At 20.9% G+C, this 16,602-nt stretch overlaps 1 protein-coding gene across 1 annotated transcript; it reads right to left on the bottom strand.

The window, feature by feature from the left end:
* Positions 1-10,720: 10,720 nt before the first annotated feature.
* LOC128955607 (proton channel OtopLc-like) lies at positions 10,721-13,832 on the bottom strand. Its single transcript, XM_054301280.1, has 6 exons — positions 13,773-13,832; positions 13,322-13,652; positions 12,685-13,248; positions 12,429-12,595; positions 12,001-12,313; positions 10,721-11,520 (listed from the first exon to the last, which is right to left on the bottom strand). The coding sequence occupies exons 1-6, from the start codon at positions 13,830-13,832 to the stop codon at positions 10,721-10,723; spliced, it is 2,235 nt and encodes a 744-aa protein (XP_054157255.1).
* Between the last annotated feature and the right edge of the window lie 2,770 nt (positions 13,833-16,602).

The raw sequence follows: 16,602 nt of genomic DNA, 5'->3' as shown, positions 1-16,602 counted from the left end.
TTAAAATATCAATGAAAAAACTAATTATAACAATTGTGTATTACTATAACAAATTATAATAACAAATAAACAAAGTTAAAGTCAAATCAATCGTTTCAAAATTGAAAGCTATGTTAAAGCGTTCAATACTTTTTTTTAATAGTATTTTACTATTTATTTTATTTTATTATTATTTTTTTAATTTTGTTGATTTTGTTGTTGTTGTTGGTATTATTGTTATTGTTATAGCAATAGTTTATTTAAGCAGATAATTGTTTTATTTTATTTTCAAATGTCATCAAAACATAGATATATATACGGAATAACTTATAAAACATTGCAAATAAAATAAAAATATTTTTATTAATTTAAATAATATTCAAATATTATTATATTTATTGATATGTATTTGCATAAAATAATGTTTCATAAGTTATAATATAAAACTACAGAGAGTTTATAGTTTTCAAAAAAAGAAAACATTTGTAATAATATAATAATAATACTGTAATAATAATAATAGTAGTAATATGTTATTAATCAATAGTTAAAACGTGTTTTTATAAAAAATTAATGATATTTTTTGTTGGAAAATCTTAATTCTTTAACAAAATACAAAATAAAAATTATTTTTTATTTTACTATTTTTTCTTTTCTATCTCAATGTTTAGATTTAACTGTCAGTCATATATGATATATAAAAATTTATTTATGGAAACCAATATTTATCTCTCAAATATTATAAATTTGATAAATTATATTATGCCCAGCAGATGATTGAATCCCTAATATTATATTAAATCTATATTTATATATAGTATTGAAATTTATTAATGTCATTATTATACTTTATATTTTATTATTTAATTTTACTATTATAGGAAATTATATATATATATATATATAAATTATACGTGTATATATATAGTATACACATTATATAACGTTATATATAAAGTTATTGCCAATGTTTCTATACTAAGCATTTAAAATTATCATATATTAAATAATATATGATACTTTTTAAATATGTAACTCATTTGTCTGTATAATTGCTATAAATAAAAAAAAACAATTTTTTATTATTTATATCATCATAACTACTGACGTTTAAATGTTAAGCACCGTTAAAAAACGGGACTAAATTAAAAATCATTAATTTAATAGTTTGCAATAAAACCTCATTTAGCAATTGCCATCCCATTCAATTGAATTTAATTGCAGCCAATTATTCATAAAATATAATTAGAATTATTTTTATTATTATTTATAAAATTAGTATAATTTATTTATTTTTTTCTTTAAATAACTTTTTTTTAAAAAATATAATATTATTATAAAATTTTATTACTAAATATTTTTCAAACAACAATATTTTATGTAGTATCTTAAGTATTCAATATTTTATGGCATTTTATTTATTCACTGTATTGAATGTCTAGTATTTTTTTGACACATAATTAACTGTGAGTACCACTAATCTAAATTAGTACCTAATTTTGTTGTTTTAATTTATTGATATTTATATAAATATATATAAAATTTTATTGTTTCAATCAACACATTCACCTCATCGCACATCACTAAAACATAATATATTGACTTATATTATATATTGTATTTCAAGTTTATTATCTATGAAATTATATAACATTAACTTTTTATATATTTTTCTTTATTTTAATTGTTTGTTTCTTATTTAATGTATATCTTATTTGAAAAATCTAAACAACCATTTATTAACAATAGAATGATTATATAGATCTTTTATTTCATTTGAAAAAACATGTTTGTAGTTTATAAATTATAATTAAATGTAGAGCTTTATATAACAACAATAAGTTTTATTTATAAACAAGCAAAAAAATGACAGTAATTGAATTATAAAACAATTTATATGTTTATATATTTTTATATTTTTCGTAGACAACAAAAAAAGTTTAAAATTATCACAATACAAACAACTATATAGATAAAAAGTTAAAAATTATAATTATTAAAATTATAAGTAATTATGATCACATAATAATTTAAACATACTATACATAACTATTATATTAATTTCTATTAAATAACATTTATAAGATTACTGTAAATTAAAAATAATAAGTTACTAAACAACTTAAATTATAAATTTAGTTTTAATAATAATGCCTTAATTTAACTACTAATTAAACTTGAAATTAGCAAGTTTTAATTAAATTTACAAAAATACATTGTAATTTTTATTACTAAATTATAATAATTTTCTTTAATAATCAAAATAATTATTTAATATTTTTATATACTCTTCTCTACTAATATATACAGTATATATATATATATATATATATATATATTATTTCTATTATATAGTTTTGACAAAAAATCAAGTTGATAATTTCATTAACATTTTTACCATAATTAAAAAAAATTTGATTATTATCTTTAAAAATAATGATAAATTAAATTTATCATTAGATAGATATTAGTGTTATGTGAAAATAAAATGTTGTAATAAAAAAATGTTTTGTTCAGACTTTTATTATCTGAATTTTTTTTGTTTATTCGTTTTCATGAGATAGCAATAATATTTTTATGATACATATAAGTCATATTAAATAAATTAATAAATAAAGTAGATTAAACTATTTTATTTTGATCAACAATTAAATTTGTTACTCAAAAACTTTTTTTTAAATAACATAATATACACTGTTTTTTTTTGTCTTACAGCTATTTCCCATAACATATGATTAAACTATTATATAATATAAAGTAAGTAATTTGATGTAAGCTTCAGTAGGTATTTGATAATCTTATTAATAATAGACTTTAATATAAAAAAAATAAAATAAAATAGGTGTTCAATATATTTAAAATGGTTTACCAATTAATTGTTGCTACCATTTTTTTTATACATATAACAGTTATAACTTATAATAATTACTATTTTGTAAAGTTAACTATAAATCGGCTTACATTAAGTTTATATAAAACAATTCAAATTCAATACAAAATTTGGTATATATCTATATTTATTATAAACACCTAAATTTTTTCAAATACTATAACATCAGATATAAAAATATCTAATAATAAAAATGTGTTATTAAAAAAACATACAGATGTAGATAATCTCAATTGAAAACTATTTCGTTAAAATATTTTTACACTTACTATAAATAAAATATTTAGTTTTTCTTATATTATTTGCTAAACATACAGGATATCTATCTGTATATTTATATACTGTATATAATATTTCAATATAGATTTTTCAAATATATATATAAATATATATATATTACATGTCAAAATAAAGTCAATAATAAAGATATTTTCAATAAAAATATTGAATAGTATTTTAAAAATAGAAATCAATTTTCTTTAAAAATTTTAATCGATTGATAATAATTTTTGTTGTTATTGTTGAAAGCATTTTATTTTCATTATTCAAAAAACATTGTGTATTTATTTTGGAAAATTTTATTTTTTTTCAGCACATATTTCAAAAGCTTAGTAAATAATATGAGTATTATATCTGATAAAGAGTTAGTTATATACTATTATACGGGTATCTTATAGTTTTGACTGTGATATGGGATGGCATACAATGGATGGGAAAATAATTTACAACAAAAACATTTTTAACTATTACTGTATTCTTAAAATTATGATTTTTGAAATATTTTTGATAACTTCATAATAGAATTAAAATAGCGATAATAACCCGATATCTAAAAATCTTATAGTAATAGAAGTTTAGTATTTTAATATAAACTATTATATTAATAAAAAAAAAGTATACAGTAATATAAAGAGAGACAAAATAGTATTAAAAATACTCATAACATTTATAAATATTGTATTTTAGTTTACAGTATAAACTGTATTTACGGAATATAATAAAAGTTTTATCATACAATATATCGTATATAGTAATATCAAATTCAAGTTAAAAAGTCATTGAAACTATTGAAATCTAAATTGTTTTTTTTCTGTAGTTACTATTGTGCGAAAACAATTAAAAACAATGCGTTTAAACTGTTATCTATTGCTTTCAAACACATAGTAATATCAAACCATCTAATATGTTATCATCATATGGGGTGAGAAATACAAAAAAATATATATAAATTACAAAAATAAAAAACATTGAAAGAGAGAGAAACAGCAGTCTATGATTAATAAATATTAAAGAGTTGTTTTTTTATAAAAATTAGATACTTTTCTATTAAAAGTTTTGATAAAATTAAAAGAAATTTTTTTCTTTTATATAACACTAAAAAATCATCGTTAATTTTATTTATTATTTATAAATAAAATAGATTTTTTTGGGCAAAAGCGATACTAAAATTAAAATTTATTTATTTATTTTTATGAAAAACATCCTAAACATTAATAATATGAAAAAATTAATTAAAATTTTATGAAATTTTTTTAGTATTTATTATATAAAGTGAATTAACTGTTTCATTGGGCTTTCGGGTCAATCATTTACTCAAATAAAAAACAAAAACTATTATAAATTACAAAATATTAATAATCTAATCGAAAGTCGTTTATTATAAATTTATTATCAATTATAGTTAAATAAAGATAAATAATAATAATAAAAAATGTATGAAAATATATGATTAGACTCTATATATCAAATTTATTCTAATAAATATCGTATGTCTTACCTGTAAGGTATAGCAACCGGTGCTGATAGCATATGTACGGCAGACACGGGCAGTGTTATAGGCAGTAGACTTAGTCCGTGCAAAAAAGTGCCGATTCCGGCGTTTTTGATCTCCTTTTGGACCAACTCTGACGATACTTTATCCCCGAGAAGAGCACCGTTTCTCACGAGTATCGGTGCCAACAGTGGCAACGATAAGGCCTCCAAAAAGTGTCGCGAAAAATCGTGTCTCAGGTCGGTTAGCGATGTGATGGCACCGATGATTGCCGTTTCTAATGGTGATAACCGATAGCACCGGCAGCTGTGCACCAGTAATATGATTGTCAACAGATTGGTTGTCCAAAACTAAAAATAAAATATTAATTAAGTACAACACAAATGAAATTAAATGCAATTTTTAAAAATAAATAAATATTTTGATATCAATACTAACTTTTTTAGTACATATTCTTAAAATCATTTTTAAAATTTATTTAGTATATATATAGTTATTATTGATTAAATTTAAAAAAAAAATAATCTCAATTATTAATTGAAATATTGAGTTGAATTGATTTTTGAAATCCTTAAAAATTTATATAAATTTAGTCAAACTTTTGCACATAAACACAACTTATTATAAAATGACACAAACTTTTTTTGAGATATTTATATTTATATTCAAAATTTTTATTCAAATATTATTATCAATTGTTTTTTGTAACACACAATAGTCTTAGACAATAATCACATTAAAAGTAGAAAAATAAAAGTTGTTTCAATAGTGAAAACATTTAACATAAAATAGTTTATTGTTATGATAATATAGTTATTATTAGTGGAATTATTAGTACTTATTATTATTATTATTACTTTTATCTAAAAAACAAAATTATATAATTGCAGACATATTTATATACTATATAGAAATTAATATACGTTGACTGTAGCGTTAATTAAAACAAAAACAAAACATAAAAAAAACTTTTTTTTTAATTTCGCTTTTAACAAAAAATATAATCTAAATGTATACATAAATATTATTAAAATACTTTTAACGTTTGCACCGCATTATATATAAATATAAAATATATGTATTGTATAGATACAGGTATATGCAGTATATATATATAGATTACTTGTTACTGCTATTATATAACTGTTAGATAAAAGCATAAGCGTAATGTTAAACACAAACTATATACTGTACTATCAAAAAATACTTGTTTTTAAAAAAAACGTCAAATTAAATTGAGAGCCAAATATAAAATATATTTTTAGGAGAGAGAGACAGTGTTTTTTGCAGTCAACATTTACAAACACACATACACTCACCTGTATTATACAGGTAATAAACAACATATATAAATATATATTTAAAAATATTATTAGAGAGACAACTATGTGAGTGTTTATGAAATATATTAGTCACACAATTATGTCATTTTCGATGACATACCAGTCACTCACAACTTTTTTTTGGAAATGTGTGAACGGTGTGAATGATCAGCGAAAATAAGTCTATAAGGGATGGCATAAAAAAACTAGAGGGGGAGAGTTAGTCAAGATCTCAGTGGGATCTCTGGCTCGGTTAGAGGCTGGCAATGACCGTACACTTTTGAGGGAGGATATAAGCCTTTTCTTTCCCATACATAGTGTAAATATATATATATATATATATATATATATATATATATATATATAGATTAAAACACATATATAAGTATTGAATTATATTTTTAAACTTTGCAAAACATATATCCTTACATAGAGAGAGAGAGAGAGAGAGAGAGAGAGAGAGAGAGAGAGAGAGAGAGAGAGAGAGAAAGAGAGAAACAGGTTATGCAAGAGATATATCATACATGTGCTCACACAGACAGTCTGTGAATTGGGTATAATCGCTGATATATTTATCAAATTATTGTTTTTTCTTAATTTTTTGTTTTTGTTTTTTTCTGTGTTCATAATTTTCAATCAATGAGTTTCATTTTTGTTTTGATGTTGTTTTTTTTTATAATTTGCATCCCTTATATTTTTATTTATTGGCAATTTAATATTTATACAGTATATAAAAATTGCATTTTATTTTATTTGTTGTTTTATTGCTTTTGGTGTGCAATTAATTAAAACATTTTTCTTTTCAAAGCATTTTTTATTTTTTTCAAATATTTATTTTTTATTAAATAAAAATAATTAATCTTTTAAAACCATATTCGCAATAATTACAATTCACACTTTCAATATATAGTAATTATGAAATTCAATTTAAAATTTTAATTGTTGTATTTAATTACTATAAAAATTCAATTATACGGTTTAATGATTTTCATATGAAGTTATTTTAATAAAAAGAGACATTTATTGATTATTTAAATATAAGTTAAACATAAATTCTAATGTTTATTGAAATATAACGAAAATTGTATTATTTTTAATAAAAAACTATTTATTGATTGACAATTTATTTCAAAGATAGTTGTTTTTTAAATTTAGAAAATAATACGACAATAGAAATAATTGATTAATAAAAATAAGTAAAAAAAATAATGAAAATTTTTCATATCAATAATAATAATAAGTATATATAATTATATTTAGTTAATTGAATAAAATATGAATAATTTAAATTATCAATATTATTTTAGTTTTAATATTATACATACATAAATTTAAAACAAATTCAATAATGTTAAACATTATGAAATTAAATATTGAAAATCCAAGTTTTATATTAATACAGTAATAATAACACTTATATTTAATATAAAATCTATGCAAATATTTGTTTTTGACAATTTTAGTTATAATAAATTCTAAATTAATTAAACAGTAAATAGTGTTAAAAAATAATAAATTACAGTTTTTTTTAATCAAAATCTTAAATTGAAAAATTTACTTATGTTTGTTTAATAGGTTTATATTTGCCGACTGTACTGTAAATACTATAAGTTAGTTATTATACTGTAAATGTAGTTATTAATACTGTATAAGTAAAATGTATGTAATATTATCAATTATTGAGCTCTTAAAAAATATTTATATATACATTTTTAAAATACTTATTGATAAAAGAAAATTTGTTTTTTTTAAATTTATGAATTAAAAACAAATTAACATTCAGACCACGGTTTCAATTAAACAGTATAATAATTACCCCTTTAACGGCTCTAAATGTTTTATCAAATAAAAAAAATTATTATAAATATATTTATTACCATTATTTTCTGTGTTTATGTACTATAAATAAAAATTATTTTAAAATAAAAAGTTTTATTATGATAATATTGTTGTTTTATAGGAAGAAATTAATGATAATAAATGAAATTTTTTTTGTTATAATTTACTAAGAGATGTGTTTAATACTTAAAAATAAGCTTAAAATACTAGTGTTTTAGGCAAAAATAAATATTTATATAAATAGATAAATAAAAAACATATTTCCTATTTTTAATATATTTTAATAACCCAAACAAGAAAAAAATTCAATTCACTTTTACTATCTCTAAACTATTATAACTATTTAAAAAATAATTTACGCCTGAAATGTATAATAAAAAATGTGGGCAATTGAATTAAAATGCTAAATAGTGGTTATAAATAAAAAAAAGTGTTTTTAATATTATGAATTATTAAATACTATAAGTATTTTTGGATAGTTATAACAAATTAACTAATGTTTGTTTCGCAACTAAAAATATCATTTCTGGTATAATCATAATACAGCTATAATTTGTCAAATATTTTATTTATAATTATATTTTATATATTTACATTTTATATATTTACATTTTATATTAATTAATTTTGTTATAGTATTTTTTTTTTAAATAATAAACTGTTTATATAACAAAATGTTACAAAAATAACAAAAATAATATATCACTATTAATGATATTATTGATATATTATTTTTAAAAAATAAATGTCATACTTAATACATTTATTTTATATTCTAAAAATATTTTATGGCATATTGTTTATAATTAAATTGTTATTTAAAAATTCGCATTCATAGCAAATAATAATAATACTACTAATAATAATACTAATAGTAATATATAATAGTAATAAAAAAATACAATATTACTTAATCATATTTTCTTATGATTGTTATCATAGAGGTATAATACAATATGCTATTTAAAATATAATAATAATTTTATTGATGTTTAAAACTGATTACTCAATTATCTTAGACTAAATTGATATATAAGTAACACATTGTGCTAATATTATTGTATTAAATTAATACATTTGTCTATTTTTAGTTTTTAAAAAATAAAATATAATATTAAATCATAATCATTTTTGAAAAAAATTAGAGTCTATCCAAAAATTAATATAAAACATTATATAAATATATATGAGATTTTTTTACTAATGATACATTTTATAATTTTTTATTATGATTATTATTATTATATAATGAAGTCAGTATATGTTTATAGCATTTCTTAAAAAATAATACTATAGTATCATAAAATTATTGTACTAACCATTTTGATAACAAAATTATAATGGAAACAAATAAACTGAAGTTCATGTATCATAAAATAAATTTAAGATAAAGATAAAAATCTAAACTAAAAAAAGAGAGATGATATTTGACAAATAATTATCATAGTTTTTTTCAAAAAAATCTATGTTATCATTTTGAGATATTTAAAGAAAAAATTTGTATCACTTATTTGTTTTTTGTATAATAATTTCGTGTGACACTAAACGACAAAAAAAATACTGATTTAAATTATAAAATCATTTAAATATATTATTTTATTTTCTTCATCTTATAATTTTCTAATCTAATAGATGTTGTGTTAAATGCATATTATTTTATAATATATATATATATATATAAAATATCTACCGGTACATAATTTATATGTATTTAGTTATACATAGTTATATATATACACACATTTATAGTATGTCTTTTCTAATTATAATACTCACGCACTTTTTTTTTAAAAATTTATAATAATTTAAATTTATTTTTATAGTTTTGCTGATTAATGAATAGATTAAGATATTTATGATATAAAGGATATCAAAATAGCATTAAAAATACTATATATATATAGTTTACTTTAAAATATAGTGGGTATTCAAATGCTAATATATATGAAATCATACAGTATTACAACTTATATAAAACTTAAAACTTATATAAATATATAGATAATTATGTTAATTATTGTTTGTTGACATTAAAATGTTATTTGAATGTTAAAACAGAAGATCATTACTAACCTATTAAGAGAACATAAAAACATTAGTAAATGAATAGATTGTAATAAATATTTTTTTTAAATAAATAAATTTGTTTACATTATTATTTCTACACTATTATAGTTTTTTTTATAAAAGTTATTTTGCCGAAATATAAAAAATAAATAAATGTTACAGGATGCAAATAAAAATTTTATTTAAAACAAAAATAAAATAAAAGCTATAATGATTTAGTTGTTTTAACGATATATTATATATTTAAATATTTGTGTTCTTATCTTAAATCACAAACATTACTACAAAAAAAACAAACATTTTATAGTTTAATATTATTGACGTTTTTTTTGTCGCAGTTTTGATAAATACTAATTATGCGTTTAATTATAAAATAAATTAGTTTAAAGGGAGAAAATAAATAGTAAAAAAATTATAAAATTGTAAAAACAAAAATTTAATTTTAATGCATATAAAATGAATGACCGTGGGTATAGATAATATTTATATTATTTTTAATTTATATAAGACATAATTGTAATAATTAATAAAAATTTATGATAGATGTTGTTAATAATTAATTTTTAAAAAAATTAAAACTATATTAATTTAAATGGGGTAGTTAAAAATTAATTAAAATTTAATAATTAATTTTATGTCACACATAAAATTAAAAACAATTTTTTTCGTAATAATTTATTTGATTATCAAATTTGATGGCCAATGCACTATTCATAACAGATTTTAATAAATAAAAAATAAAATATTAAATGATAAAAATTATTTACAATTAAATTATGTTAATTTTAAAAAAATGTAATAAATTTAAATAATTATTTAGTCTAATTAAATAAAAAATAATTATATGTGAGTCTAAATATGATTAATGTTTTCATCCTTTTCGTAGGCATACTTCCAAATATCACTGAGACATACGCTGGAGTGGAACCGATAGAAGAGCATCAATGGGACAGTTGTGTGCGATATAATCATCCATAACATCTGACCGAACTGTTCCTCAGTGTTGTGATATTTGTCCAGTGATTTCAATTCAAATGTATTTAATATCCAAAGTGTTAAATTCAAAATCAGGGCAAAAGTGATGAGTTCGCGTCCCGGCTTCAGTTGGCGCAGTAGTCTCGAGTTAGAGCACCGGCGTATGCCATCCACAATGAACGGCGACTGCACTATAACCTGAATCATAGTCAACACGTAGATCACAATTAATGTCCAACTGGTCAGAGTGTTGTCATTGATGGCGGCTAAGATCAGATGGATGTAGTGAAGCAAGAAAAACGGTATCGGTATGAGCACTAGTAGGTCGTCCATAGCCGTAGACGAGTTGTCCAGATCATGCTCTTTGACTATATCGAGTCGACGTATTTGCCTAAAGGCCAGTGGTATGACTAGACAGCAGGCAAAGGTAAGCACAGCTATCTGTGCCGTATATATTGTTATACCGAAATCCGAATAGGATTGAGTTGTGAAGAATATGACAATTGTGACAAATGTGGCCAACATTGCCGATAATCCACTAAACAATCCCCGATTGCTTGCGTGACAGTCGGCACTGATAGTGATTGGACTCCGGTATTCAATCTCTTGTTCTCCAAACTCATTCTCAATGACCTCTTGTCGTACATAATGAAGGTGTGAATTAGTGTACGATTTGTCTGAAATAATAATAATAATAATCAAAAAAATAAAATAAATCATGAATTGTGTGGTAATTATCAGTCAATAAGTTACTTATAAATTTAATACAGGTATTATTAAATATATTATTATACTGCAATATACTATAAATACATATATAATAAAATATATTTTTATCAATTTGTAACCTAAAAAGCAGTTACAACATATTTTTAGTTACTATTATATTTAAGGTAATAAATAATTACTAATAACATGGGATGTATGTCTTTAAATGCCTTAAATCCCTTTATAATAAAAAAACATAAATTTATCATAAACTTTATAATCTTTGTTTATTATTTACTAATACAGTAGTATACTATTTTAGTACTTTAGTATCTTTTTTTAAACTAATAATTACTAAATTTGAAATAATATCAAGATTTTTTGCACTCAAAAAAACACGTGAATTTGACATTAACGTCATTGACTATATAGTAGGTGGTCTCACGTACCGACATTTGTCCAAATGATATACCAAACAGAGGCAATACAGATATTGTATTCAACGGTAAACGGATAGAAATAGGGTATGGCATCCAATGTTTCCCAATTGATGATTGATTTTGACTTACAATAGGCATTGAATTTGACAGAAGCGGTAAAAAAATCCGACTCTAACTCATGAGTGTCGTTCTTTGAATTCATCTCATGGACAAAGTCATCGATGGCTTCGCTCATTATAGTTGCAAACCAGGAGGCCATGGATGTGCCGACCAAATGCATTAATGCAAACCTTGCTAATGTTGTGAATCGGTTTATGATAATCTGTTTAAGATTTATATAAAAAAAAAATATTGATAAAAACTAATATTATTTATCTTTGCGATTACTATTATTTCGCACAACTTTAGTACAGTATATATAAATATTTGAAACTTGCATTTGAGTATTTGAAGGCAATAAACAATTGATAAAATGAAAATACCAAACGAATTATAAGGAATAGTATGGTTACAGAGCTCTGACATTTGACATTACGGTCCACATAGTAAAAGATATTTGTAAACATCTGAATACCCATATGAACGATACTACCGAAGCAAAACACTATCAAAACACAATAACAAAAAAAACATTTTATAATAATTTATAGTATAAGCAATAATATACAGATATCAGGGTTAGGCATATCTTACCAGTCATTCCACATTTCAGATAGAAGTTACCCGAATGCTTGCCATAGAGAAACCGATAGGCGATCTGATGACAGTCGGCCGTTGAGCTCGGGTTCTGATTCTGGTCTGACTTTGTTTGTATTTTATTGAATATAATAGCCGTCGAGATACTGATATCGTCACGAAAAGTGGCCACTGATTTTTGTTCAGAGTTTACAGACTCGTGTGAATCGGGTCTCAAATAATCGATAGCCCAGCGCTTGTATCGAAGGATATCCCAGTGAAGAAAGGCTATCCATATAAAGCCAACAAAATTGATTAAAATCATAAATAAGTGATTTGTGTCGCTATCCTCTGTGCCCAAGTCGTACACACAGATGATGGCAGCGCTAACTATGATGACCAGTGCATAGACTATTGACATAAACTTAACTAAACGGTTGTTCATATCAACTGTTTCTCTATGATTGGGTTCACTAATGGGAAAGATATCCATATTGGGAGCAATACTACAGCCACCGATTGACAGGTCGTCTCCATCGCCACTCTTACTATTATATGATATCGATCGATGAGAGAATTTACCTTAAGTTTTAAATCAATAATTTAATTAATATAAATATTTAGTTATATTAGACTAACTTTATGCTGATATTACTTAAAGCGCTTGTAGTCGTTGGAGTTGAACTGATTGTTGATATGGTATCCACCGGTTGGCGCCTCGACCGCTGTGGTGGTGGTGTCAGGTATTTGATTGAGTTTGTCTTATTCAATGTATTGTCAACTGATTTGCCAAACATTTGTTTTGCGCCATCGCTGACTGATTCAGTTATAGATAATTCCGGTTCAGATCCGGAATCAATAATAATGGTCGGCGTCTCTATGGATGACGATTCGTAAAAGTGGTTTAAATTTTTGTCACTCGAAAACCCATAGAAAGAGTTTGGTCTCTGGCGTTGACCGAACTCGAAGAATACACTGCTCTTCTTCTGCCAAAATAAAAAAAACAAATTATTGAATAAAATTATTTGATTTTTGTGTTCAAAAAAAAAAGTTTTTCAAATAAATAATTTTCATAAATAGTAATTATCATTGAATATCATACAAACCTCGAGTGAAGTTACGGTCACTAATGATAGCGATGCCGGTCTCGGCTTCATTGCTGTCATTGTATTTGTTAAGTGTTTTATTAAAAACAAATTAATAATAAATTATACAATTATTAATAATTTATTTATATATTCACACTAATTAATATTATCAGTTAAATATTATTATTATTTTTTTTATGATATATCAAACATTTTTTTTCTTAAAGTAAATGCTTATAATCGATATTTTTATTATGAATGAAATTTACAATTTTATTAAAAAGCATTTCACAGTTTGATTAATACAGTAATAATTCTTTACTGTTAAAAAATATGCATCAAAGTTTTTGCACTAAACATTTGTCAACATTTAATCAATATTTACTATTAGTCAAAAATTAATCAATTGTTTAAAAAGTATTATTACAAATAAGGATCCGATAAATTATGCTAAGGATATAAATAAGTCTTTTAAAAAAATAATTGATGTAATAATTTTTTAGCAAATAAAACTATCTATTTATTTGCAATACTTTCTAATATACAATCTAACGTACAGTACACTGAAATTCATAATTATGTATTTTGATATGAGTAAAAAAATTATAGGTTAATAAATTTTTAATAACTGTCAATAATACAGATTGATATATAAAGTACATACCAGTGTTGATATAAGCAAAGTAAATCATGTATTATAATAAATATATTACCTAACATACATAAGTAATGTCGTTTCAAAAGTACAAAAACTAGTATTATTTTTAAACGGCAAATAGAATGACATTTATTTTAGTGTATTAAAATAACATAAAATTATCAATATTAGGTTGACTAAGTAGTTTTGGATTTTAAAAACTAAATATGTCTGAATTTTGTTTTAAGACCTTTGAATATAACTTGTATTCTAAGTAATAATTAGCACTTTTGAAAATTTTAATCAATTTTTAAAAATTTTTCTATACAATAGCTTCATGATAAGCATCATTGCAATTTTCAGCGGGCGATATCAATGATTTTATTGAATAAAAAAGTTTCATTTTCAAATATTGATCTGATATCTCGTAAACAATTGTTTATAATTTATTATTGATAAAGAAAAATAATACTTTAAAACAACATAATTAAAATTTAACTATATATTTTTTAACTTTTAAATGAAAATAATTTTTTTCAATGCTTTGTGCCATCCAAAAATAACGTTACTTTATGTATAATAATAACGACATTACTTATGTATGTTAGGTAATAGATTAAAAAATTATTTTTTTTTAATAAATTTCATTTTTTATTTTAAATTATTTGATTATTATAACTTAGAAACAACGATTATCATAATAAAAATAATGCATTTTTTAGCAATTATATTTTTACTAAATATTTTTAAGTAATTTTTTTAACACAATATATATTAGTTTTAAAATTTGTATTTTGCATGTAGTTGTATTGTATTTTATTGTATTATACAAAGTCAAAATCTTGTATTTTTCCAACCCTGATACATACAGTACAGTATATATGTTGATTAATTTTTTGCCGATTAATAGATTTAATAACTTATGATCAATGCATGTATTGAAGCATTAAAATAATTTTGTAACTATAATAACATTTCATTACACTTTGTGTATCGGTTTAAATAATGTACTGTAAAATCATAGCATATAATACTGACTCAAATACTTTATAATTTATAATTAACTATTGTATTAATTTAGCAACATTTTGTTATTATAAATTGAATTTAATACAATTATAGTATTAAATCTATAGACTAAAAATAAATATATCTATTTTATATATAAATTGTATAATTCTTTTGAAAATATTATATAAAATATTAATTTATTCAAAAAAAAAATTATTAGTTTAATTAATTTTTGAAATTTTTCATTAAATATTTAATAGCATAATAGTTATTATAACAAGTTGTAAATAACATAAAAATTAAAATATAAAATAAATATTTAATTAAATATGTTATAATTATTTAGAATTAGAAAATTTCCATAAAATTCATTGAAGTGGATAAACCTTTTGAGATATGTTATGATATAATATAACTTATAATATAATATACTTTATGTCAAAAAAAAGTATATCAATTAATAAATTAATTATAGAGATATTTTCTGTATATGGTATTAATTTATCTAACAATATTATACAGAATATTAATTATTCATTGTACAGTTTATTATTATCTAGGTAAAAATATAACACTATATATATATATACTGTATATATATAATCCATGTTATAATTAATTATATTAGCCTATTTTATAAATCCCATAATCGTTATATTAAATAAAAAATTAATATTTTTTAATTTTGTAAATTGTAATTATAATAAATATCTTGATGAATTAAAAAAATACACACAATAATCATTATTTTATTTAAATATGAATATATGACATCATATATATATTTATTAATTTTTATTTATTCTACAATTTGTATACTGTTACATTAATTGTTTTTATAATCTTTAAAAATAATTTACCAAGACAGTATTTTTTTGACAATAAAACTTGACAACAAAATTTCAATTTTACATTTAGATAAAAATGTTTGTTAATAAACAAATGCCATCTTATGTGTGACTTTCAAAATACAGATACAATTATTTTATTTTATTTTCTGTAAAGTTTTACTGAAGTAATTAATATTATTATTGATGAAAAAAATCAATAGATTATAATTTGATTACAACAATACTTTCTCTGTAATATTCAATATTATTAATATATTGATAATAATAATAATAATAACAAAAGTGGACAGATTTTGTTCCCTATTATTAAGCCCTCAATATATTTATATACATACAAATATATATATGT

Source organism: Oppia nitens, unplaced genomic scaffold, assembly GCF_028296485.1.
Source record: "Oppia nitens isolate AA-2021 unplaced genomic scaffold, nextdenovo-longstitch-racon4-pilon3 scaffold2_pilon_pilon_pilon, whole genome shotgun sequence".
Lineage (NCBI taxonomy): Eukaryota > Metazoa > Arthropoda > Arachnida > Sarcoptiformes > Oppiidae > Oppia > Oppia nitens.
Note: the sequence above shows the minus strand (reverse complement) of the source record. Positions and strands in the feature narration are given on the sequence as shown.